This window comes from Phragmites australis, chromosome 3 (genome assembly GCF_958298935.1).
Source record: "Phragmites australis chromosome 3, lpPhrAust1.1, whole genome shotgun sequence".
Lineage (NCBI taxonomy): Eukaryota > Viridiplantae > Streptophyta > Magnoliopsida > Poales > Poaceae > Phragmites > Phragmites australis.
In genome coordinates, this window is record NC_084923.1 from 43,893,025 (window position 1) to 43,918,540 (window position 25,516).

General features: G+C 42.8%; 3 protein-coding genes across 3 annotated transcripts; 2 read left to right on the top strand and 1 right to left on the bottom strand.

The window, feature by feature from the left end:
- On the top strand, window positions 1-13,146 carry LOC133913261 (vacuolar protein sorting-associated protein 51 homolog). Its single transcript, XM_062356366.1, has 21 exons — window positions 1-338; window positions 1,552-1,691; window positions 1,812-1,866; window positions 1,945-2,052; window positions 2,727-2,825; window positions 2,918-2,995; window positions 3,150-3,227; window positions 3,392-3,466; window positions 3,709-3,809; window positions 4,585-4,652; window positions 5,062-5,135; window positions 5,626-5,692; window positions 5,864-5,979; window positions 6,141-6,407; window positions 6,507-6,623; window positions 7,241-7,312; window positions 7,425-7,475; window positions 10,327-10,557; window positions 11,861-12,037; window positions 12,252-12,739; window positions 12,845-13,146. Exons 1-20 carry the CDS (start codon window positions 111-113, stop codon window positions 12,369-12,371), a joined length of 2,322 nt encoding a protein of 773 aa, XP_062212350.1. The 5' UTR covers window positions 1-110; the 3' UTR covers window positions 12,372-12,739; window positions 12,845-13,146.
- A 385-nt stretch (window positions 13,147-13,531) lies between these two features.
- Window positions 13,532-20,626, bottom strand: LOC133913263 (uncharacterized). The gene is made up of 9 exons (XM_062356367.1): window positions 20,435-20,626; window positions 20,150-20,320; window positions 19,942-20,039; window positions 15,457-15,547; window positions 15,171-15,374; window positions 14,817-15,073; window positions 14,398-14,488; window positions 14,105-14,318; window positions 13,532-14,026 (listed from the first exon to the last, which is right to left on the bottom strand). Exons 1-9 carry the CDS (start codon window positions 20,549-20,551, stop codon window positions 13,812-13,814), a joined length of 1,458 nt encoding a protein of 485 aa, XP_062212351.1. The 5' UTR covers window positions 20,552-20,626; the 3' UTR covers window positions 13,532-13,811.
- A 194-nt stretch (window positions 20,627-20,820) lies between these two features.
- LOC133913264 (uncharacterized) lies at window positions 20,821-25,143 on the top strand. Its single transcript, XM_062356368.1, has 13 exons — window positions 20,821-21,167; window positions 21,251-21,309; window positions 21,446-21,526; window positions 21,614-21,687; window positions 21,773-21,855; window positions 22,417-22,520; window positions 22,972-23,111; window positions 23,182-23,229; window positions 23,357-23,409; window positions 24,016-24,100; window positions 24,173-24,239; window positions 24,339-24,449; window positions 24,548-25,143. The coding sequence occupies exons 1-13, from the start codon at window positions 20,875-20,877 to the stop codon at window positions 24,598-24,600; spliced, it is 1,251 nt and encodes a 416-aa protein (XP_062212352.1). The 5' UTR covers window positions 20,821-20,874; the 3' UTR covers window positions 24,601-25,143.
- Window positions 25,144-25,516: the final 373 nt, after the last annotated feature.

Below are 25,516 nucleotides of genomic sequence, written 5' to 3' on the forward strand. Positions count from 1 at the left end.
TCGCAAAAAAACCCTCGTCATTCTCCACTCGACCACACCGATCCACTCCTACGGCCTCCGGTCTCCCCCGGCGTCCCGACTCCGAGCCTCCGCCGCGAAGCCTCACCGACATGGCGACAGCCGGTGGCGCCGCGCCGCCGGCAATGGACGAGAAGGCGCGGCGCACGCGCGATCTCCTCGCTAGCTTCTACAATACCGACCCCTCCGCGGCCGCGGCCGCGGCCGTCACGGCGGCCCCCGCGTCCCTGGTGCGGCCCTCCCCCACCGCCGTCCCCGCGTCGCCCCTCGACTCCATCAACGCTGCCTCCTTCGATCCTGAGATTTACATGAACGTCCTGGTTCGCGCTCGCATCTGACCCCACTCGCTCCCTCCCCCCCCCCCCCCCCCGGCCCCCCCCTCTCTCTCTCTGGTTTCTCAGATCCAGCTCTCTGCTTCTCGGTCGGATCATATGGTTGGGGACGGGTTGGGGACATGTTAGTTAGAGTTTGAACGAATGTGATGAATTGTGACCTACTATAACCTCCTAATTGTTAACCTCTGGATGGAATTAACCTGAATAATGCACTTTGCATTTTGTCTGGAGGAGATCAACTGAGCCGAAATGGCGGTTGCTGTGATGCTGCTAACATATGTAGGGTTTTATACATGGTTGTGTAATGTGTGTATACGCCGCTAAAATTTCTGATGTATGTGCAGGTCACGTAGTTGAGTTTTTAATGAAATTTGTCCGATTATTATGTGATTATAATTGTAGTTCTGCTAAGGAAATGGGATCCTGAAGAGGTGCTATCCGAGATAGAGGGTTACATATATAACATGAATTGTAGTAATTTGACCAAAACAGATGAAATTGAAATTTGCATCAGAGTACTTCTATCAGCATGGACTACTCACATAATGTGCCTAAGGCATAACTATTCCATTGAATGTTGCATGCGAATGCATATTGTGTTTTTTATTTTACTAAATATCAATCAAATTCATTTGCAACCTATTCCTCGAGTTTGTATCAAGGCACATATGCTATTAATCAGAAAGATCAAATTTACTTCCATCTTACTTATACAATTTCTGTTCTGTAATCAGGTTACTTGCATTCTGATTGTTAGAGGTTCAGTATGAGCTATCACTGATCTGTATTTCAACTGGTGAACATTACCCTGTTTGCATAATTGTTGCATAACTTGCCGTTTTTACTTGAATGTCTTGAGTTTTTCATGCTATTCCTTGCGGTGTTGGATACTTGGACTGCTGGAAATGTTTTTTTTTTAAGAAAACTGAAATGGTTTTGAGTGTTTTTCTAGATGGACTTAGGACATCTTTGGTTTTTGCCCCAACTAACCTTGCCAAATTATTGGCTAGCTAGAGTGCAAAATTCTTAGGGAATTACTGAAAATTAGTGAGGTTGTTTGGGGCCTAGCCCACACACCCTAATCTTCTATTGATAGTGTTTGTTGTAAAAGTAAGGCAGTGTGACACATGAAATCAGAGTTTGGTTTGTTAGTTCCGACATTTAAGAAGAGAATGCTCACGTTCCTTGTGATTTTTAGGTGCAACAATCAAATCTGGAAAGTCTTCTACAGAGGCATGTGAAGATGGCCGCCGAGATCAAGAACCTAGACACAGACTTACAGATGCTGGTGTATGAGAATTATAACAAGTTTATTAGTGCAACTGACACTATAAAAAGGTAATGCTGTTTCCTTACTGATAGCACACACTTCTCCTTCTGTTAATGAATTTGAGGTACCAGTGCTATTATTTGTTATAGTTGTATGTGTATCTCTACGTATCTATGGTTTTGCTGCAGGATGAAGACTAACATTGTTGGAATGGAGGCAAATATGGAGCAGCTTCTTGCAAAAGTATGCATTATCTGGTTATTGGTGTATTCTCGACTTATTTTTACATGGTTGAACCAATCCGTGTTTGCTTGTTGCCAGATAACATCAGTGCAATCAAAAAGTGACACAGTGAATACATCTCTTTTCGACAAAAGGGAAAACATAGAGAAATTACACCGTACACGCAATCTCCTCCGAAAAGTTCAGGTAAATACTAAATACTGTCTTGCTTGCATTATTATTCTTAGGACTAGTGATTTATGCTGCTCTATTTGTTATTGCCGACAAAAACTAACAATTTATAGTAAGGTACTGTCAAATTATGCTATGCAGATTTCACCAATAGCAGTTTAGTTAAACCTAAGTGGTATACTGGTACTATAATTGATACCCAGCCCTTGGTGTGGGAGACCCAAGTGGCCAACGTGTGTAGTTAAGCCTCAAGTTTAGGAGTTGAATGTGGAACGAATGTTGCAGCATAAACCCAAGGTAAATCAAGTTTCTAACTTTGAGTTAAGTCTTTCCTGTGAAGCTAGGACAACAGCTTGGGTGAGTTGTTGCGCATGTGTAGTTTATCCCACTTGAGCCTTGAGTCACCTGTTGCGTATTTGGACCACTAGGCCTTAGAGCATAACATGAAATACATAGAAAGTTACAAATCACACTGCTACTGACCACCATGGGTTTTTGTTTCTGGTCGCATGAAGACATGCCGTGAAGATGTTTGTTCTAGACTGCTAGTCAATTATTTATTCTGTATAGCTTTTTTATCTCTCCAGAGTATTTTACTGCCAGTGAATTCTAATAATTGATGAGGTGTAGACGCAAAACACACATGAGAACTTTTGATAATGTCAGTTTCCATCAACTTTTTTGTGCAGTTCATATATGACCTGCCAACTCGGCTTAACAAATGCATCAAGACAGAAGCATATGCAGATGCTGTAAGGTTTTTTACTGGAGCAAAACCTATTTTTGAGGTAAATTTGAGCTTAAATCTTATTTCCTTGTCTTAGAAACTCCCACATCTTTTCAATATGCTGTTTCATTTACTTTTTTTTCTCTATTATAGGCCTATGGTGATACATCCTTTCAAGAATGTAAAAAGGCATCTGAGGAGGCAATGGATTTAGTTATACAACACCTTCAGGTAATTGTGTGCATTCCGACTCAAATTTGTAATATTGTACGGAAGAACTCATAATCAATTGTTCAAATGCCCTCTACCCCTTATGGTTCGATACAAAATTGTATTCTTCTAAACGTGCCGTGATTTTTAATGCTTACTTCCCATATATTTACAGGCAAAGTTATACTCAGATTCTGAACCTATTGAAGCAAGAGCAGAAGCTGTAGTGCTTCTTAAACAACTGAACTTTCCGGTATGCATTTTATCACTGCTAGTTACATTTTTATGATGTGCATAATTGCATATCGAATAGGCTATGCCAGCTTCTCTTTGTGTTATATCGATGCACTATTTGCATGTGTTGCCCTTTTTTCTGTAATCCCCATCTTAGTATTTTTTTTCCATACTTCTCAACAGGTGGATAACCTAAAATCAAATCTACTCGAGAAGTTAGAAGATTGCCTCTTGAATTTCCAGAATGAGCCTACACAGGTATATATCAGAAATATTGGAACAACTGAACAATTTCCATTTAATTTTGCATGGAAGTTCCACAAAACGGGACTGGCACAGCTTGTGTGGCCTATATTGCGACCAATTATGCACTGTTTGTGTAATGTGATCATGTACATGCCGTAAAATGTAGCCTATTTGTAACACTTGTTTTACAATTTTGTTTGCCAACTACCGTATTGATTAATCATCAAATACTCTCTTCTGTTAATTTTTGTCAGGCTTCAATAGGCAACATTTCAAAGACATTCCGTGCCTATTTAATAATATTTCCTGATTCAGAGAGGCGTCTCATTGAGCTTGCACAAGCTTTGTTCTCAAAGTAAGTTGAGTTCTTATCTAGTGCACTTGTGCCATTAAACTGTGAGCTGCCTTTGGATCATAAGTGACTACATCCTGTCAAAGTCTTTGTTGTTTTAGCTCCCAGAATACAAACCAACTAACCAAGGAGATTACTGATGTGAAAATACATGACATGGCTTCCTTCATTAATGACATCAAATTTTTAATCCTGAAAGATAAGCCTCCACGCTGATGTGTTTGTCCATAAAACTTTGTAGGTATAGCTTGAGATGATTTTTTTTCTTTCTCAATTTATTACAGCTTTTATTTCTTTTCTTTTTTTGAGACGATCAGAGCAGCTTGGGGGTGGGTATCAAAGTTGGTCTTGCTTCTAGTGATCAAGAGTTATAGCATTGGGGTCCACTGAGGCTGACGAGGCAGCTGTCTTCTGGATCTGTTGCCAGAATGGCAAAGGAGCCATAAACTTATGAACAACCTGGTTCATGTCTTAAACTACCATGTACAATGCAGAGAGGAATGCGAGTGAAAAAACAAATGGGAATATTTTTCTTTTCTTTTTCTTGCCTTTGCCTTCTTTCTACCATTCCGCATAATGGGCTGTTACATATTCCTTGCTGTGCAATGGGGATACAAGAAAATTACTCCAATATGAGGTTCTACTAGATAAACTTAAACTAGCATTTCATTTAGACTCCCCATATGGCATGTGCTGCTTGCTTGGTTTATCTTACATTTCTACTATGAAATTCATCACATGCACTTGTCTTATCTTTTTCTTTTTACTTTGCATGAAGCCGGTATGAAACAGTCAGAGAGAATCTGAAGAAAAGAATTCTGTCAACAGATCTATTGGCAATGCTATGTAAGAACTTTATCAATGCTATAGACATTTTATTTACAGAATATATTTAGAACGATAGTGTAAACCTCTATGGGCCAGTGGCTGTCGGTACTTGAATTCATATGTTCTGTATATAGACAGAGTCCTTAATGTTAATATTCTTGACATTAGAGGGCCAGTGGTTGCTTCGCTGTGCTGTATTGCGTTGATATTGTATCATACTAGTACTACAAATATTTTGCTGTTATGACTTGAATAGCAGAATAGGATTCTTTCAACTAACTTATTAATTCAAAAGTAGGGAAAAGGTGCTTTTGTAAAGCTACCCCAATGCCAAACTTAGCCTTAACAGTCTTGCTTAATAAATTGATATTACTGTTTGTAAGATCATTGCATTCAATTTATTACTGCTACTCTTGGGTGATCAAAGGTGCCTTGTGGGAGGACGCAATTGACATTGATGAAGTTATACCAGAGGCTGCACTACCAGCTTTTTCTTTGGAGGTTTGACCTGCACATTGTAACAGTTCCATTCAATGATATTATAACCTACTAAGACAAAAATTATATGTTTTTCTCTGTGGCTGAAATATCCTTAAACTATCAGATTTAATGTTATGCCTTTTTTCTCTTCACTCTCTTTGTATGTTCTGCCCAGAATCAAGAAGAGACCATGTGGATAAATGTGCATAACATACTGCATTAGTTGGTGTGCTGTTGTTTCTTCCTTAAAGTTTGTGTATGGCCTTGTAGACTTGTTTTTACGGCACTGCCTGATAACTCGTGTGTTAATTCACAAGTGAGCAAAAAACCATTTTGTATGATAGCTGAGGATTGTTCGTTAGTATAGAGGTTATGTGATAAGGTTCTTTTGGAAAGACTGAAGTTTTGCTTTCTGGGTATACTCTGTAATTGTTGTTTTTGATATCCTCCATGCCCATCTGTGTATATTTCTTGGTACTGATTTTGCATGTGCCAATGTTTTTGCTGTCAGACTACTCGAGATATTATTAGGCAACACATAGCAACTGTCTTTCTTCATCTTCAAAGTGAAATATCAGGTTGCCCCCTCGCACCATAATTTATCTTAAGTTTGCAATTTTTGTGCAGAACTGATTTCATCCTGGACTACATTCCAGATTTGATTTGGTTAGCTTTTAATGGTACAAGTAGGAAAATAAAAAAGATATGTATTATAGAAAAACTCACATCTGTTGTATATGGCTAAGCAGATGCACTGGTCAGAACACATTCAACATCAAGTGAGAAGTTAGAAGAGTCACAGCTGCAAACTGCGATGGAAACAAGCAAAATTAAAGTATCCCAAGGATGCATAGATCTCCTGCAGGTAAACATTTGGAAGCGTCAGAAAGCATTTTAATATCAATATGTTTTGTTATGTTGTCAAACAACATAAATGTCATGCACAATCTACTAATTAACTCATGATTGCATCAGAGCTTCCTTATGCTCTATTTTAATGTTCTCATTTGCCTATGTTTCTTTCAGGAATTTCACTGTCTCATAGATGGCAATACAGAGTTGCTTGTAAAGCTGAGAGATTTGATTATTGATTGGGTACAAGAAGGTTTTCAAGATTTTTTCCAGAAACTTGATGGGCATTTTCATGTGCTTTCTGGGAGACGCAAGAGTTTCTCACAAGAGTCAAGTACTCTGGATTCTGTGCAAATTGATAAGGTCCCAACAGTGTTGGTGCTTATGCTTGCACAACTATGTGTTTACATTGAACAAACAACAATTCCTAAAGTCACAGAGGTACATTGCTAATTTCACTTGTTGACTGTCCAATGTGAACCTTCTCAGATAATAGTGAATCTGTAATGAAACGATTCTGACTTCTGTTACGTTTTCTAGGAGTTGGCTTCTTCTTTTTCTGGAGGTGGTGCGCATAGCTACGAATATGGACCACCTTTTGTACCTGGAGAGATATGCCGGCTATATCGTTCATCCGGAGAAAAGTTCTTACACCATGTAAGAAACATTCTTCTTTATCTTCTGTTCGTTTTCATTCTATTATTGTTAATTGTTATTGGCTTTTATGTAGATATTTTATCTCTGTGTGCCATGTGGTGTGATTTTTCTTTGCTTCTCATAAACTGTTATACGAAATTAAATAACTATATATAGAAAGAAAATAAGGCTTGCAGACTAATGTTTTCTCTTATTCTTTTGATATTCCTTTTCTAAAAGTTGTGTGCATTATTGTAATAGAGAAACAATGATATGTGTACATGATGTTAGTCTATTTCAAGTTTTGTTAGCATTATTAACCTATTGTATTTTAGATATGTTCAACCCGGATAGCAATGCGGTTACATGCATAATATCTCATGTCATGAAAAATAGCATCCATAGTATCATTACTTGTTCTATAATTTTGTTTCCAAAAGCAGAACCAATTTCTGTTTCTAAGCAGCCAAGTTGCAGTTTACATGTGAGAATATCCCATGTGTGGAGCATAATCAGGAACATGTGTAGTTCTACTGTTTGTAACCTGAAATTGTTTCATCCTTTTCTGCTTTAGAAGTACAAATTCTTTTATTGGATCTGACAGTGCCAATAACTGAATATTATGTTCCTTGGAGCAGTACATAAATATGAAGACTCAGAAGATCTCCAAACTTCTTAATAAGCGATTTACAACACCGGTCTGGACAAAGGTTAGCCTTCCTGTTCAACAGAAAATGTTTGCAATCAGTGATTTTTGCTCTTTCTGGTATTTGTTTGCTCAAATTTGTATTTCTTCTTTATGTATATGTTCAACCAAATTAGCACAAGGAGCCGCGGGAAGTGAACATGTTTGTTGATCTACTTCTCCTAGAGGTTTGTTCGGTTCCTTTTCATATCGTTTAATGTGTGTTTCTAATGCTAGTACGCTTACAAATTGATAATTGAGCATGCATTACCATGCCAATTTAAAACTCGACCACAGGAAAAGACGTCCCCTGGCTTTGTCTTAAGAGAGGGGAGTACCGAACCCTTTTAGAGAGGTACTCAAACGATCTTCGAGCACCCGGGTCCGAGCCCGAGTAGGCAGCCTCTCAACCGGATGCTCTACCAACTGAGATATTGCTCGGTTCTCATTACCATGCAAATTTAGCTGTTGGAGTCTTAAAAATGATGTTCATTTTTTTTCTCGAATCGGCAGGAGAGTTGCCCGTCATTATATTAAGAAGAAGAAAGATCAAATACAAAACTAACCCAGCAGGGCCAAACACACATGGAGCACACACACCCCAGAAGAAAAAGAAGCGAAAAGAAAAAGAAAAGGAACACTGGAAGAGTAATTACAGGCGCCAGAACGGAGGGAAGATGCCCCTAGTGTCTATGGCTCAGGAAAACGACCTAAAAAACCAGACCACACTCAAGACTAGAGGGATTCCAACTGAATGGCCCCTGCGGAGCACCAAAGAGCAGATTCATCTCTAATGCCCTGAACCAGATGAGATAACTAGGGCTTCTTCCCTCGAAGACACATTCATTGCGATGTTTCCCGATGAACCATGCTACCAACATGACCAAGGAATGGAATCCCTTTCTCCGTCTTGAGTCAACAAAAAGCGTTGCTTCAAACCACCAATTTTGGAAAGACAGATGAGGGGCATCTTGTAGGATGAGGTAGACTTCGTCGTGCGAGACGTTCAGCAGTCCAACAACGTTCAGCAGACTTCAAGCCAACCAAATGAAATATTTTACTCTGGGAGGTGCCCATGATTTCCAAAGCCTCTGCCAAGGTTCAAACTTGGTGCTACCCTCAAAGAATGCCTTATAAGCCGATCTGGATGAAAAGATGCCGGATGCAGTAGCAGTCCATATGTGCATATCCTCCACATCATCATGCAGTTCCACATCGGCTAGGAGTTCTAAAATCTGAAAAAACTCTTCCAAGATCTGAACAGTAACAGTCCCTCTAATATCCTTGACCCAATTGTTGCCAGACAAGGCTTCTCTGACAGTTCTCTTCTTAGAGATGCGCTTAGAGACCAAAGCAAATGTGTGAGGTGCCAAATTCTGCAGAGATTGGCCCAGCAACAATTTGTCAGTCCAAAATTTAGTGTTTCTTCCATTATCGACCTCTGTTGTGACCATGATGGTGAAAAGTGATACTGCATTACTTGGAACTGTTGTGCCAAACATACACCAAGATCGGTCAGGATCAGTCCTCTGTATCCAAAGGCATTTCATTCGCAAAGCCCAACTAAGGATCTCTAAATTATGAATTCCGAGCCCTCCTAACTCCTTAGGTCTGCTCACCTTAGTCCAAGCAAGGAGGCAATGTCCACCATGAACTTCCTTGCGTCCTTTCCACAGAAATGCTCACCTTCGCTTGTCTATGGCCTTGACCAACCAACATGGCACATCCATTGCCAATAATAAGTATATGGGAATGGCTGTGAGCATGGCCTTAACAAGCACAGCACTGCCAGCCAGGTAAATGAGGGCCGCTTTCCAACCGGGGAGCCAATCTGCCACTTTATCAATCCAAGGAAGCAAGACTGCTTTGGTCAGCTTCTTGACTGATAGGGGGAGACCAAGATTTATGCAGGGGAAGTCCACCATAGCACACGACATAGATTCCCAAACAATATCAATGTCTGTTGAAGCACACTGAATAGGAGTGGCTGAGCACGTACGAATGTTAGTCTTGAGCCCTGAAATTCCACCGAATCGAGATAGAATCTGCTTTACCATATCAAGATCCTCACTAATAGGCTTTAAAAATAAGACCACATCATTAGCATACATGGAGACTCGATGGCTAACTCGTCTAGTGGACAGCGGTTGAAGCAAACCCTCCTCCGCTGCCTTAGCAAACAATGAATTCAGCACATCCATAACCAAAATGAAAAGCATCAAAGAGAGAGGATCTCCTTGCCGCAGCCCTCTACGATGAATGATATTTTCTCCCGGCACACTATTAAGGAGGATACAAGTGGACGATGTGGAAAGCAGATTGCAAATCATAGTATGCCAACAAGCCCCAAAATCAAGATGATTGAGAATTTCCAAAAGAAAACTCTAAGATACCGAATCAAAAGCTTTAGATATATCTAATTTTAGAAGCAACTGGGGCTCTTTTTGTTGATGAAGAAACCGAGTTGGGTGCAAGGACAGCTTTGGGGTGAGCCTATTAGCCATAATTTTCGTCACAAGTTTAGCAAAACTATGGATGAGATTTATAGGCCGATAGTCCTTGACCTCCAAAACATCTTTTTTCTTTGGTAGTAAAGTTAAATATGCTGAATTCAGCAGCCCCAATTTTCTAGAATCACCATGCTGAAGAGCAACCACTGCTTCCACAATATCATTCTTGATAATCTGCCAACAAGACAAATAGAACTGCCCTATGAAACCATCAGGTCCAGGGGCTTTGTACCTCGGCAGGGACTTGATAGTACTCCAATTTCTTTCTCCAGTGATAGGCTCCTCAAGAGATGAAAGATCTTGAGCCGGCTGGTAAAAGGAGGCAAGATTAAAAGTTTCTGCATGTTTAAATTCCAACACAGCTTGTTGCTTTTCATCCTGACCCATGACCACCTGATCACCAACCTGTTGATGTTCATTTTTTATCCTCACTACTTCATATGGCTACCACTACTTCCAAAAACATGTGCTCATGCTGGAAATTTTGTCAAGCTTTCTCTAACTAAACAAAATCTTCTTTTCCATGTAGTTCAATGGTGTGGTATCTGAAGTCAAGCAGATCTTACCTTGTGGTTTAATTCGGCGACATCGGCATTCTGATAGCACTGGCAGCACGACTTCCTCTAGAAGCAATCCAATGCGAGAAGACATGTTGAATCGATCAAACACAAACCGTTCTAGAAGTCAGTTTCTAGAAAACCATCTTGCAAAGTTATTCGAGCAGAAAATGGAAATATTTACCAAAGTTGAATACACACAGGTGATCTCCTGGAATGACCTATTTCCTTTGTTCTTTTAGAAGTTTTAAAAAATGTTTTGGTTTCATTAATCTTTTAATTTGTTAAATATTTGGACTGGGGGCATCATACAGCATCAGTCATCACAATGGACATTTTTTAGTTATGGCAGATTCACACGTATCAAAACATTTAGGTTCTGTTTGTTTTAAGTGAAAACCTAGTCATCATTATTGGGCTGATAGTTTCACTGTTGCCAGAATTTTTTTCATGTGTACAGCATACTTCCATATGAAAGACGTTATTTCATGCTAGTTGGGATAAAATAAATCGGCTAACAGTGTCAAGAAATGCTTTTCTTAGTTCCATTGTGACAGGATGCATTCAACTAGTTGTACTATAATGTTATCCAGGAGAATTGCTAAAGGATCACCTATTTAGGGGGACTATTGTAGACTGTATAGGGAAAATTGCCGAAATGCACTCCAGGTGATGGGTGCTTCGATGCCACCCTGTCAATGACACGTGGGACCACTTCTGTCAATGACATGTGGGTCAAGATGACATTTCAGCAAAGCGCAATCAACTGAGTGCATTTCTGCAAATCTCTCGACTGTATACTTGATCATTTTGTGCATTGCGTAGTACCTTTATTTCCCTTATCACTTGATCGCTATGTTCATGTTTCATTTAATTTTACTTAGGTGCGGAATTGACTCAGACAACTGTATGTTGGCAAAATATTTCTGTCGATAATTAAAAACAGGAGGTTAACAATTTGTTATTAACATTCAGTCACATGAACTTGTCACAGCGGGAAAGTCATGATAATTTTTTCTTAGTCTGTCCCGGTTTTGGTTCAGCCTGTTCACCCTCTAAACTCCTTTTAAAGTTCAACATATGTGCCAATAGGCTTGTATTTGCATCTAGTTTATATCCCAACCTTCAAATCTGCAAAATAAATATAGAAGCATCAAATTCAAAAGAAGTTAAAAGAACCTGCTGATTTTCCCAATTACAGAATCAGCCCTGCCCAATTTTAGGGACTGGTAAGTGGTAACACTCGTTATGGTACCCAAAACTCTGCATAGAATATCTCTTAAAAGCCACTGCAATGCCAAATGCTGCAAGTTATAGAATGCATCTTCTGAATGAGGCCATATATCAGCTTATTAATTGAATTTTCTGATGTTTGTTGCGGCAGATATTCTATAGTTCGATTTATGGGTTAACTTGCTTGGTGATCAAGTATAATTTTCTTTCAGCTACAGGAATATCACATAGTCACTTTTGACTTTAATTCCTTGTATTCTGGGTAAATTTCAGGAATCTGTAATTTCTACTGTCCTCAAGCTCTGCCTGAAAAGCTTGCAAGAATTTGTCCGTCTTCAGACTTTCAACAGAAGCGGATTTCAGCAGATTCAGCTGGATATGGAATTTCTCAAGAGCTCCCTTAAGGAGTTTATTGATGATGAAGCAGCTGTTAGCTTTTTACTCAAAGAGGTTAGATAACTACCACCTAACATTCGACTTACCCAGAAACCAGTCTAAGCTAGTTTTGTTTGTTCTAATTGTTCCTTATTGTGCCTGCTTGTAACTCAATCTTCTTTATACTAGCCTTCTTTTGTGTGAAAGAAATTGTGTGGGTTATTTAGCGTCTTGTGGACCTGTCTCTGAATGGCATTTGAACATTGGTTATTTGTTTTCCTCTCTGCAGGTCAACAATGCTGCCCATGAGAGATGTCTTGACCCAATCCCTCTTGAGCCCCCCATATTGGATAAGCTCATAAATGCAAAACTAGCAAAAATTAAAGAGCAAAACCCAAATAAGCAGTAGCTATGCACAAATTGGTATCATTTACTAGTATTCAGTTCCATCCAATTGAATATACACTGTTTAGAGTCATGCACGCAACTGCTTATACTTGTGAGCATGTAGCATGTTGCCGCGTGTAAATCTGGAGTCAGACTCGGACCGAATCAACACTCCCCAAAATACTATACTTTAATTGGAGGTGGTTGAGCTCTCCGCATTCCTTTACTTTTCAAGCGACCATCATTTTTTTCTGCTGTACATTTTCTTGAGTTCAGCTAGGGTCAGGAAAGTTGTGTCCTGGATTTTAATCAAACGGGCACTGCAAAGCTGTTGAATGCAGATAGATAAATACAGTATTATGAGGACGCTGCACATGTAAACATTAAGAGGTAAGCGTTCTATAAACTCTAATTCCCATGACAGCTTATGTTTAATGATGTCATTGGTATTTCACGAAGGGCTTACCCACATTCAAAATTTCACCTCATTGGCAGATTGGCTACTATGATCAAGCACCGAGGACACCAACTTTAAGAGTATCTCCTTTTGAAAATCAAGGATAAAGTTATCATGATTATGTAGTGAATTTTGCTTGTTGGTATTGCGATTTTCCTTTTTATGCTGATTGTTTTGTTAAGTGCCCATCTTCTGTTGTATTATCTGTATCTTTCGACTATAGCTTACAGTGACACAATTTTTACCAGCATAACATGCTGCTTGTTTATAACATTTTGATCTTTTACCAGCATAACATGTTGCTCGTTTATAATATTTTGAGCTGTACTGCTATACCTAAGCTGTTACGTGATGGTCCATGCTTTGGGTCTTGTTTAGAATATTGGAATTTCATGAAATTCATATAGAAATTGTATTGTTTCTTGCGAAACTCCAGACAAGTGATAAGAATTTCGAACTGGTAACAGAGCAGTGTCGTTTGAATCTGGTCAATTTTTGGTAAAAATCTTACATCTGGTTAAGTTTTGATAAAATTTTATCTATTTCACAAAAAAGATCAAGTTATGTTTAAAATTTTAGCCGGTAACCAGCCTTACCTCGTGGGTCCCGGTAATTTTCTTGAACCGGTATTAACTACACTGCTTCAAAGTTCAAACGGACCTTAGCCTTAGTACGAGTATGATCCGGCTGGATCGTAACCAACACCAAACTGAATCCATAATAAATAAACAGAATCCAAACCGAACTGAACACTAAACCATCGGCGATGGTTGAATATCTCAGTTCACTTGCATATTGAACATCAGTAATTCATTGTTCTCAGAGAAAAATAGAGAGCAACAATTTTCCAAGTGCCACGAAATACAACACGACAACCAACAATCACACCTAGTGTGGTTCGATAGCTGGGGGCCCTACTTCTACAAACCCTAAAGGGAACGCCCACCCAAAATGTACAGAAAGGGTTGTTAACAATAACAGCAATGTTGAGAAGGAACTCCACAATCACACACTTGGCATGGATGTGCAAACGACGACGTAGGCCAGGGATTGCAGGGCGTCCTGTAGCTTGCTGACAGCGCTAATCTGATCGGAATTTAGATGGCTGGATATGGATTTAGCCTTCTCCTGCACCGACTTATGATTTGGGAGATCATCCTGCTTGTCAGCGAGAGCATTTTGTATAGCTGCTGCATAAGCCTCAGCAACATCCGAGATTCCTACAGATAAATGAGTTGATATTTGTGAAATCCGAAGTTCACACGTCCTACATGCAGTAATCACGAGAGAACCATTACCTGTAGCAAAACTAGTAGAGACCTTTTCCATATCCACAGAGATGGATTGCGCCTTCCATCTGATTATTTTAGCTTTTGAAATAGGATCTTCAGGCCAATCAATTTTGGTGTCGTTTTCATCATCTTCATTATTTGATTTGTTCGCTGCAGATATTACCGACTTCCCAAGTACCAGAAGCTGAGAAACTGCGAGGCAGCACATCTCCGATAATCTCTGCAAGGAGTTTTTTTCTTTTCAAAGCAATATCCACAGTTTTAGGAGCAAGGAAGGACAGTATATAGTATGTACATACATGAACACCCTCTGAGTGAATGGTCTCTAGCCTATTAGTTGTTCGTTTGATAATCTCATTCGGAGAAAGCCCACCCAAGGCATTGGTGAACCTGCAAAGGTAATAAATGTAATCACGGCCTCACGGGTACTTTTAATGAAAGGAATGCTGACAAAGAAGCTCAAATGAGAAGACGCTTTGCAGAACTGAGTTTAATGATGGACAATATGTTGCAATTTTTTTTTAAAAAAATGGTTGTTTCCTTCATATATACATATGAATTTCCTTAAGATGTTGCTGCCTTGCTAGTGAGTCACATGCTAAAATGGATCTCTGTATATGAACATGATTTCATTAACTTCATCATTACTCGACAAAACTAAATAAAAGTATCAGTATACTAGTTTCGAATTTAGACAGAGTGACGTAGTTATGCATACCCTGCAGCCATCTTTGCAGCCTTGCTAACACTTGATTCACATAATTTCTTCATCTCAGCATCAGCGTCAGTATCAGCTGATTCAATCTTCTTCCCCTTGTCAGAGTCTGGTCCATCTTCCTCAGCATTGACACTAAGACTGACAACATGTTGTATTTCTTTGAGCTGTCCATCGTAATATGTTTTCTGCTCAGCATTAAGTTTCCCCTTTTTCCTATTAAACAACAATGCATAGTGGCTTGATAGTGCTTCCAGCTCCTAGCATAAGAAAAAAGAGAGGCCACAACCAACTAAGGAAAAGGGGGCAAAGATTGATAAACAAACACACAATAACCTTGTGAAAACAAAGCAGAACCTCTAATTGATCAGGTCCACCATAAATATAGAAGCATCTGTCAAACGAGACTTCTTCAAACTGCTCCTCTTCTGTCTGCTGGTCACCTTCACCGGCACTACCTTTATCAACTTCCATACCAGTCTCTTCAACGATAAACTCCATTGTCTCTTTTCCAACACGTTCAAGCACTTCCATTCCTTTTGCTGTAAATGACTTCCCTGTCTGTCATTATTGAGTTTTAAATATTAAAATGATATTCATTTCACAGACATGTAGAAGAAATACCATTACGAGTCCTAGTTACCTCTAAAATGGTCGGTGCTATCGTGGATGCTTTGACAGGTAGTTCTCCTTGCTGAATGGTTTCAGCCAGGCTTGACGCTGAATTCTCCAATCTAGGAAAGTAACAATGCTATAGTCAGAGAGATATAATCATATAAATACACTGAGCAGAAGTGTTTCTTCTCCAAGTACAGGAGAGACAACTATGTTGGATTTGATCCTGTGGAAGGTGGGTTGGAAGAACACACACTGGACACACGAGTTTTCTCGCTGCTAACAGCTTCTGATGTTTTTAGAAAACAGCTAAACCATGCTCTAGGGAGGGGGCTACCGTAGCTACAGTAGCCAACGTGCTGTCGATACAGTACCCAACATACGGCTACAAACCACTGTACTGTTGCTACATTAACTGACAGCGAAAAAAGAATAAACCACACACAAGGATTACACTAACATTACTCCCCAAAGCCTTGTGTGTTTGCTTTAGTTTAATTTGGATCATTCCAGTCCTAGCTCTAAGCTCCTGGAATCGAACTCGCTCTAATGCCTTTGTTAAGATGTTTGCGAGCTGATCCTTTGTGCCAATGAAGTCTGCACTGAAACTCCTGTTGTCTAAGCACTCCCTGATGAAGTAGTATCACACATCGAAATATTTGCTATGCTCATGGAACATAGGGTTTTTGCTCAGTGCTAGAGTTGATTGGTTGTCAACCTTGAGCTTGACAGTATCGGTAGGTTTCCCCTTAAAGTCACCGAGCAATCAAGCCAACCACACACCTTGTGTAGCTGCAGTGGTGGCGGCGGCGACACACTCTGCTTTACAGAACAACAGGGCCATGACCCTCTGTTTGAGAGAATGCCAACTCACCGCGTATCAATGTCACCGGCGAGAAGTGCCAGAAGAACAGAGGGCCAGAAGTGCTCTTCCGTGTATCAATGTCACTGATGAGGTCGCTGTCGCTGTAGCCGACCAGCCGTCCCTCCTCTGCTTTCCCATAGCAGCAATCGTAATTGATCATCCCGGCAACATAGCACAAGATCCTCTTCATGACCGTCATATGCTCGAGTTGGCCGCTCCATGAAGCGGCTCACGAACCCGACGCTGAAGGCGAGATCTGGCCACGTGTGGATGAGGTAGCGGAGGCTTCCGACAAGTCTCCTATACTCCGTCACGTCCACTTCCGTCGTCGTGCTCTCGTGACTGAGCTTGAGCCATTCCTCCATCAGGGTGTAAACGGGATTGCAATCTCTCATCCCTGCCATCTCCAGGATTCGAGCGGCGTACTGTGCTTGATACAACGTGATGCCGCCGATGCTCTGCTGGACCTCAATCCCAAGGTAGAAGGTGAGCAAACCGAGGTCACTCATCCTAAATTGAGTCTTCATTTCCGCCTTGAATCAATCGATCTCCCCCTTTGCCAATCCTGTGATGATCAAATTATCCTCGTAGACCCCAAGGAGCAGCAGCCTGTTGCCATGGCCACGCCGGTACATCGCATGTTCGTGCGCGCTCTGCTTGAAGCCAAGAGCCCTCAATGTGCTGTCGACCTTTGCGTTCCATGCGCGTGGTGCTTGTCGCAGGCCGTAGAGTGCCTTCTGCAGCCGCAGGACCTTGTGATCTTCTTCGGCGACGACGAACCCCAGTGGCTGTGCAACATACACTTCCTCCTCTAATTCACCGTTGAGAAAGGCAAATTTACATCCATATGATGGACTGGCCATTCCTCTTGGGCAGCTAGCGCCAGCAGCAGGAGCACGGACTCCAGAGGGGCAACAAGTGCGAATACCTCGTCGAAGTTCACGCCCGGCTATTGCACATAGCCCTTGGCGACAAGACGGGCTTTGTGCTTGATCACAGCCCTGATTTTGTTTTTCTTGAGCTTGAACACCCATTTGAGCCTGATTGGATGGTGTCCATGCGGCAACTCCAACATCCATGTCCCGTTCTCCTCAACGGACTTCATCTCTTCTAGCATTGCTGCTCGCCACACTGCACCGCATTCCGCCTCGACAAAGGAGCTGGGCTCTCCTGCGCTCGCCAGGTGCAGCTCGACGTCGTCCAAGACGCGGGTAGCGTATCCCATTGAAGCTCTCCCGCTGCCGAGCAGCTTGTCGACAATGCGGTAGCGTACTGGGCTGTCAACGTGGTGTGCATAGAGCCTAGCGCTGTCATTCACAGGTGGTGTGACGAAGTCCGCCTCCTCTGTAGATTCGCCGCTCGGCGTTCTGGTTAACGCATCGGTCGCCGCTGGACTTGGTGCAGGTGGTTCTGTCGCCGGTATTCCTCCTAAGGTTGAGGTGGACCCATCAGCCGCTAGGAGATGAACTTGACTCACAATGAGCTGCACGACGAAGTCGCTCAACAAAGCCACGCTCCCAGCTGCATCTGCCTCCCAGCTCCATCCGGCGTCCTCGTCGAAGATCACATCTCGCGACACACGAACACGCTTAGTGCTCGGGTCGTAGAGGCGGTACGCCTTCGCGCCACGCTCGTAGCCGATGAAGACACAGGGCGTGCTCTTGTCATCAAGCTTCCGCAGATGCGGTCGCGCCTCCTTGACGTATGCCAGACAACCGAAGGTGCGCAAGAAGTTCATCGCCGGCTTCCAGCCATGCCACGCCTCGAACGGCATCATGCCATATAGGCTCTTCATCGGTGCGCAATTGAGCAGGAAGACGACGGTGCTTACCGCCTCTCCCTAAAACTCTGCCGGCATGCACCTCTGTTTAAGGAGCGCGTGCGCCATCGCGACGATCGACTGATTGAACCTCTCCACCATGTCGTTCTGCTGTGGGCTGTACGGCATGGAGAAGTGTCACTAGATGCCGCCATCCGTGCAGTGGCGCGTAAATTCAATGGACATGAATTCACAACCGTTGTCGGTGCGGAGGACACGAAGCTTCCGACCGCTCTCCACCTCCGCTAGATCGTCTTGATCGCCATCGCTGCGTCTCTCTTCGCAGCCAAGGAGTCAGCCACATATAGCGGATAGCGTCGTCCACCATCAGCACGAAGAAACGACGTCCACCTAGTGTTGCCAACGTGATGGGGCCGCAAAGATCTCCATGGATGAGGTCGAGACGCTCTTCCGCACGATACTTGGCATGTGACGGGAACGGAGCTCAGCGGTGCTTGGTGGTGACGCACGTGTCGCACAGCTGTTCGGCATGCTCCAGCTGCAGCAGGCCCCACACCATCTCATGGCGTGCTAGCCGTCGGAGTGCGTCGAAGCTTATGTGGCCGTAGCGCGCATGCCACTGCCAGGCGTTCTCGTCGTGGCGCACCACGAGACAGATGGGACGAGCAACGTCGAGGCGCATGATGTACAACCGATTGCGCCCGCGATGTACTTTGGCGAGGAGGTGGCGCTGGCAGTCCCAGATCCGCAAGATGTTGTTCTCGATCAGCACCTTGAAGCCACCCTCGTCCGGCTGGCCCGCGTTGATGATGTTGGTCTTCAGCCGTGGGATGAAGTAGACGTCGGAGAGCGCTTTGTTCTCTCCGTTCTTCCCAACAAACAGGATGATGCCACAGCCACGGATGTCGACCACCAAGCCATCTCCGAAACGGACAGAGCCCACTACACCTCGATCAAGCTTCGCGAAGACATCGTGGCGACCCGTCATGTGGTTGGTGGCGCCGGTGTCGAAATACCAGCCCTCCAGGTGGTCGCCGTCGTCGCTGGCACCAAGGTGGACTTGCATGTGTGGCTCGTTGAGGTGGACGTGGCTACAACAACCGACGTGTTGTCGATACAGTACCCGGCATACTATTACAAACTGGCATATTGTTGCTACACTACCAACAACAAAAAAGATTAAACTACAACACAAGGAGTACACTAACAAACTACAGGCTTGCTGTTACTAAACACATTGTTAACCATCCAGCATTAATAATATGTCAGGAAGGTTAACCTGATAATTAATGCTTAAAACGCGAAAAGATTCATATGCAAAACAGCTATTTAGTGCCATGTTACTAGATAACAAAACAGCAAAAGATTTATGATGGAATGACTGTTTTCAGAATCTCATCACTATTTTTTACAAAAAAACCCCCCAGCTATTTAGTGTCATGTTATTCATGTACACAAGCAGCTGAATACAAGCTTAACCTACGACTGGGAGATATTCGTTTGTCAACCAGTGACTGGAAAGGAATGGCATCGAAATACCAGCTGCATTTCACTTCTAACGTACAACTAAGAGGACTATATCAACCTTATGGATTTTGCAGTTTTTCAAACTCATGTGCCCACATGATGTAACCGACTAGATCCACAGTTTCATCAGCAGAATAGACAGGGTGGAGATTTTGAAGTATCTCATTATTCAAGGATTCACTAGTTCGAGAGAGCAATCCTAGGTTGCCTCAACTGTTTCATGTAATGTAGGTGAAGTAGTATGGGATGTGTATGCCATCACTGAACTGAAATGTTTCTGTTCAATCCACAAAAGGGCTATAACAGCAGAAACTGAAGTAGATATAAAGTAAGGGCTGTACTTTTGAACAAATAGTGAGCCACTCTTCCATGCGCTCCCAAGCGCTTGCCAAGTCCCGGTCGTGATGCTCTCCACCGAGCTATCAAAGACCTTCATCCCCTGCAGAAACCCACATACACACGTTACAAACAGCAATTCATCAACCACTGTCACCGGCATAGCCAAGAACACGGCAGCCATATCGAGAGAGTAGAAAGGCAGGTACTTGCCTGGCCTAGGATTGAGTCCTCACTGGCCTTCTCCAGCTTGTCCAGCGCCGCCTTGCGTCGCTCCTCCTCCTCCCCCTCCTGTTCCTTCTCCTTCTCCCCGCCGCCGGGTCCGGCGTCCTGCTCCGGCGGCTGCTGAATATCGGCGATGGCACTCTTCGCAACCTCCACCGCCTGCGACAAACCACACCACATCAATTCATAAAAACCCTAGCCCGACCTTCCCACCGAGAAAAAAAAAATCCCACGCGTGGCGTAAGAAGCCGGTCAGGTCGGAGCGCTACTCACGTTGCGGGAGATCTCGGAGAAGATGGAGAGACCCCACCCACCCCACCCGCCGGACGCCTGCTCGGCGGGCTGGCTCTTCTCGGGGGCCTGCGCCGGCGGCGGCGACTCGTCGGACATGGCGCGTGGCGTCGGGTTCACTGCTCCCTCTGGCTCAGGCGGACGGATCTAACACTGCAACCACCCGTGGGCTGGCGCCTGGCGACGCCAACTACCTGGCGAGGAGAGGAGAGGTGCGTGCCGTGCACGTGGGGTTGGGCTGGGCCCGGTCCGACACGTCAAGGCCCACGTGAGCCCGGCCCGTGACATGTTTGGGCCAGGCCTGCCTGGCTATGATTTCGTTTGGGCCCAGCCCAAACGGGTACCGGTAGAAACCCCTCGAAACCCCCGAAACCCCAGACAGCCAGCCGGTTGGTTGCTTCGCCGGAGAAGAGCAGTGCGCGATGGCAGCGGCGGAGGAGGAAACAGCGGCCGCGCCACCGAGCGGCGTGGGGAGCGAGACCGCGGCGATGGATGGGGAGGAAAGGGAGGAGGCGGCGGCGGAGTACTCATGGCCCCAGCTCCGCTTCGACCGCCCGCCTCGCCGGCTCTACCACTTCTCCCGCCAGTTCCGCTCCGCCGCTTCCGCTGGAGGTAGCGGCGGCGGCGATAACTTCCTCAAAGGCGTCAAGTGGTCGCCCGACGGATCCTCCTTCCTCACCAGCTCCGACGACAACTCCCTCCGCTTGTTCTACTTGTACGCCTCGCGCTTACCTTCTTCTGGCCCCCTCGCGCGCGGCAAGAAGCTAAAGTTGCGGCGTTTCCTTCTTTTCTTGGCAGGCCGGAGGACGCGTACAGTGCGGCGGAACACATTGCCGAGGCCGCCGTCGGAGGTGAAGGTGCGCCTCTGGTTTTTAGTTGTTTGTTGTTGCGCTTGTGACGATCTATCTTGTTAATTCTTGAACTGAATGCTTTGCTTACCCTTGGCAGTCTACTTCCAAAACGCGGTTTTGATTTCTATTTTTTCCCCCGCAGATTCTTATGGCGCATTCCTTCAGGTGAACGAGGGTGAGCCTGTGTACGATTTCTGCTGGTATCCGTGCATGTCCTTGTCTGGTGGGTGATGAATTGCTTCCTATAATATGTTCATGTTCGTTTTTCTTTTGTGGTCAATTGGTGAATGTGTGTTTCATTCTTTTGCAGACCCAGCCACCTGTGTCTTTGCAAGCACCAGTCGTGATCATCCGATACACCTCTGGGATGCCACCACTGGGGAGGTAAGACTGGATGCTCCTGCTTGTTATGTTTGGTTTATGGCTAATAGGTAATTCCGGTTCTGATGATTTATTTTGGGAATTGCAGCTCCGGTGCACTTACAGAGCATATGATGCCATGGATGAAATAACAGCCGCACTTTCAGTTTCTTTCAATTCTACTGGAGCTAAGTATGTGCGGTGCACTCAGACTCTTAAGTTTCATTCATGTTACATAAGGAAATTTGCTGAAACATGGTGTGTGGAGTCATGGGATTCTGTTAAGTCCTATCCTCAGTATGAGAAGAGTATGGTTTCTTACGGATATTTTTGTGTTTTTTTTGGGGGGGGGGGGGGGTACTCATATCAGTGTCTCACTTTGTAATCTTAAGATAGCATACGAGGAGTTTATTTGGAAGTTAGTGCCTCAGTGGCCTACCTTCTTAGAGTCTACGGTTGTTGTGCTTTGCTACGGTGTGCTGAGAAATCTAGTTAGTTAGAGGAATCTTTACAAATGCTAGTAGGGCTTTTCTGTTACAACTTCACAAAAGATGCTCCCAACTAACTTCGATGTCAAAATTAGAAATAAACCAGTGCTTTTGAAAAGCCACCCCAATGGCGAACAAAGCTTTATCCTGTAGCTTCGACCTTCTTTTCAGGATAGGTATAGCCATACAAGTTGCATACCAGACAAACAAACTGACGTAAAATCTTCTTGACTATTTTATTCATTGGGTGTGTGTTGTTCTATAGGCTCTTTGCTGGATACAATAAAGCAATAAGAGTATTTGATGTTCATCGGCCTGGTAGAGATTTCGAGCAGTATTCTTTACTTAAGGGAGGTGAAGGACCAACCGGTAAGTGAAAATTCCAGTAGTAAGTTTTGTGTCCATGACATCCTTGAAGCACCCTACAAACTCTGTTGGAGTATATTGATCAAATAGATTCGTGAAATGTATTTCACATAATTTTATTTTCTGAAACAATAGTATTTCACATAACGAAATCACCAAAACAACTTTGTGCCGGAGCTTGTTCTTCTTCTTATATGGCATGTCTGCATAATTTTCGTTTAGAGCACTATCAGCAATTGGGATGCAAAATTGTAATAGGAACAGTGTTTTAAACCATGTCGCATGCACACAATCAATAAAACTTGGCATTAAACTTTACGTATAGAGATCTTGATTGGTTCATTTCAGCTCACTTTTGGCTAGTATTATTGATGAAAAGGCTTTCTTCATTATGACTTGTGAAGTGAAACAAATTTAATCATAAGCACTTCTGAGCACTTCGTTTTCATGACAGGTATAATATCTTCAATTTCATTCTCTCCGCACAATGGGATGCTTGCTGTTGGCTCATACAGCCAGACAACTGCTGTGTATGCAGAGAGTAATATGGAGCCTTTGTATGTCTTGCATGGCCAGCTTGGTGGTGTTACACAGGTTAGGAAAGCAGTCATGTACATTTGGATCTTACTGTATGAATAGCAGATAACATTGATGAAAATTTCAGGTGCTTTTTTCAAAAGATGGGAACTATCTCTACACTGGAGGACGCAAGGTAACTATTTTTCCAACAATTGATCAGTTGGGCATAGTATTGGGCAGATTAGGGTTCATATGTACCTTGCATAGATATACTCAATCCTTCTTGGTCTGTGATATCATGTCTATAAATCTTTTATCAGGATCCATACATATTATGTTGGGATATTCGTAATACTGTGGACATTGTTTACAAGTAAGTACTTTTTTTATGACAAATCTTCTATTTTTGCCCTAACAAAAAAAATCTTAGAGAATTTTGATATTATTTTATGGTTAAGTGTGGTCTTATTGAGGTGATCGGATTAGATTATTTATTATTTCTGTCGGTAATCTATGTTCTTCAGTTATCATATCTTAATGTTTCATTTGGGCAGACCTTGTATCTATTTCTTCAGTTATGGGTGTAGGGTAGGGTGTTATGTCTCAGATATGGTTTAACTTTCCAATGCGTACTTATCTACATTCCATATGGCATGCTTAAATGGTTTTAGGGATGAGTTCATTCAATTGATTAGGTGAAGTACTAAGCTTACTTTCTAGTGCGGTTAAATTATATGCATCCCCTTACCTTCATACTTGAAGCAAACCAGTTTATGTATTGGTCATATCTTACTCTAGCAATCTTTCAATGTCTATACCAATCTTTCATATTGCACATCAGTTTAATGAGTAGAACAGAACTACTATATCAGTGCATTTTGTTGGATTTTCGAAATGGAATCATGTTCCTTCTGATTTTTATGCAAGCTTTTGTTATGTTTTTGTGTGTGTGTGTGTGTGTGTGGTTTTCCATAATCAGGTTGTACAGATCAGCTGATACTACTAACCAAAGAATATATTTTGATATTGAGCCCTGCGGTAAACATCTAGCCACTGGTGGGCAGGTGAGCTTCCATTTTCTCATCTGAGTTATATTTTGAACCAGCGAACACTGGAACAGTTTTTTTTTCCTATAGGATGGCATGGTCCATGTGTATGACCTTCAAGGTGGTCAATGGGTAACAGCCTTCCAAGCAGCAGCTGGTATGTGCCTCCTAAACTTGTGTTTCCAGAGGAGAGGAATTTACAGACTGTGTTTATTTCTGTAGTATCTCCTTTCTAATCTTATCTACTTGATCTTAGATACTGTAAACGGGATGTCCTTTCATCCATACCTTCCATTTGCTGTAACATCATCTGGGCACAGAAGGTTTGGCATGCAAGATGAGTTTGAAGAAGACTTAAACTTGGCAGGTGCATGTTATATATATTTTTTTATATTGTCCTACAAATTATAGTTGTGATGCTTGAATGAAAGATGCAACAAAGTTCAATTTCCTGTGCACTCTCAGGTGATGAGAACTGCTGCTCTGCCTGGATGTTTTCTTCCTCGCAAGAAGCTTGAAACCGCATCAAACCCTGAGCATTGAGGGGCGAGTGAAGATATTGGATTTTATATAGGTGTGGAAACCAGATGGTGCAATCTGATTGCAATGGACGGTGATTGTATCAGACTGAGGCTGGATTCACAGAATTTGTTGCCCTTTAGCATTACAGCAAGGTATGGATGCAAACTTAAGGCAGCCCCATATAGATCCCATCAAGGTGCGATTCATGCCGTTATTGTTCTTGTGCACGGAGCATTGAGCCATTGACCACTTCCTGTTGTGTTGCGTGACAATTGAGGTCGGCTAATGTATTCAGTGACGACTATATAATCTATGGCTTATTTGAGGCAGCAAATTTGTATCGTGAGACGTACCAATGGAATTTGCTGACATATACTCAACATTTGGTCCTGAACTAAAAGTTGTTCGCAAGTTCTTGCTGGGAACCTCGTTGTCACTGCATAACTAGATATATATAAAATGACATTGTATGATGTGGTAGACAAATTTTGGATTTCCTACTGAATGGATCCCATGTTACGTTCAATTGAACAACACAATCATGTGCAGAAAGTTGATGTGCTAGGTTATTCTGCGCCAGCATGTAATGTCATGCCATCTAGGCTCTGTTAAATCTGACTCTTCTGAATCTGCGCGTTCGGATTTATTTCGGATTTCTTCAGCTCCTCCGGCGTAGCATTATAGAAGGGATTATGACGTGCTCGTTGTCTACCGGATTCTCAATGGGTCCCGGTAATCTTCGGATGGACGTTTTCTTCAAGCTGCATCGTCTACGAGATTCTCGATGAATCCTGGTGATATTCAGATGGATATTTTCTTCAAGTTGGATGTAGTTATAGAACTAGCATGTGTGTACGTTAAGTACGTGTGTGTGAGATGAGTGTGTACGTTCGTGTTCAGATACTATAGGGT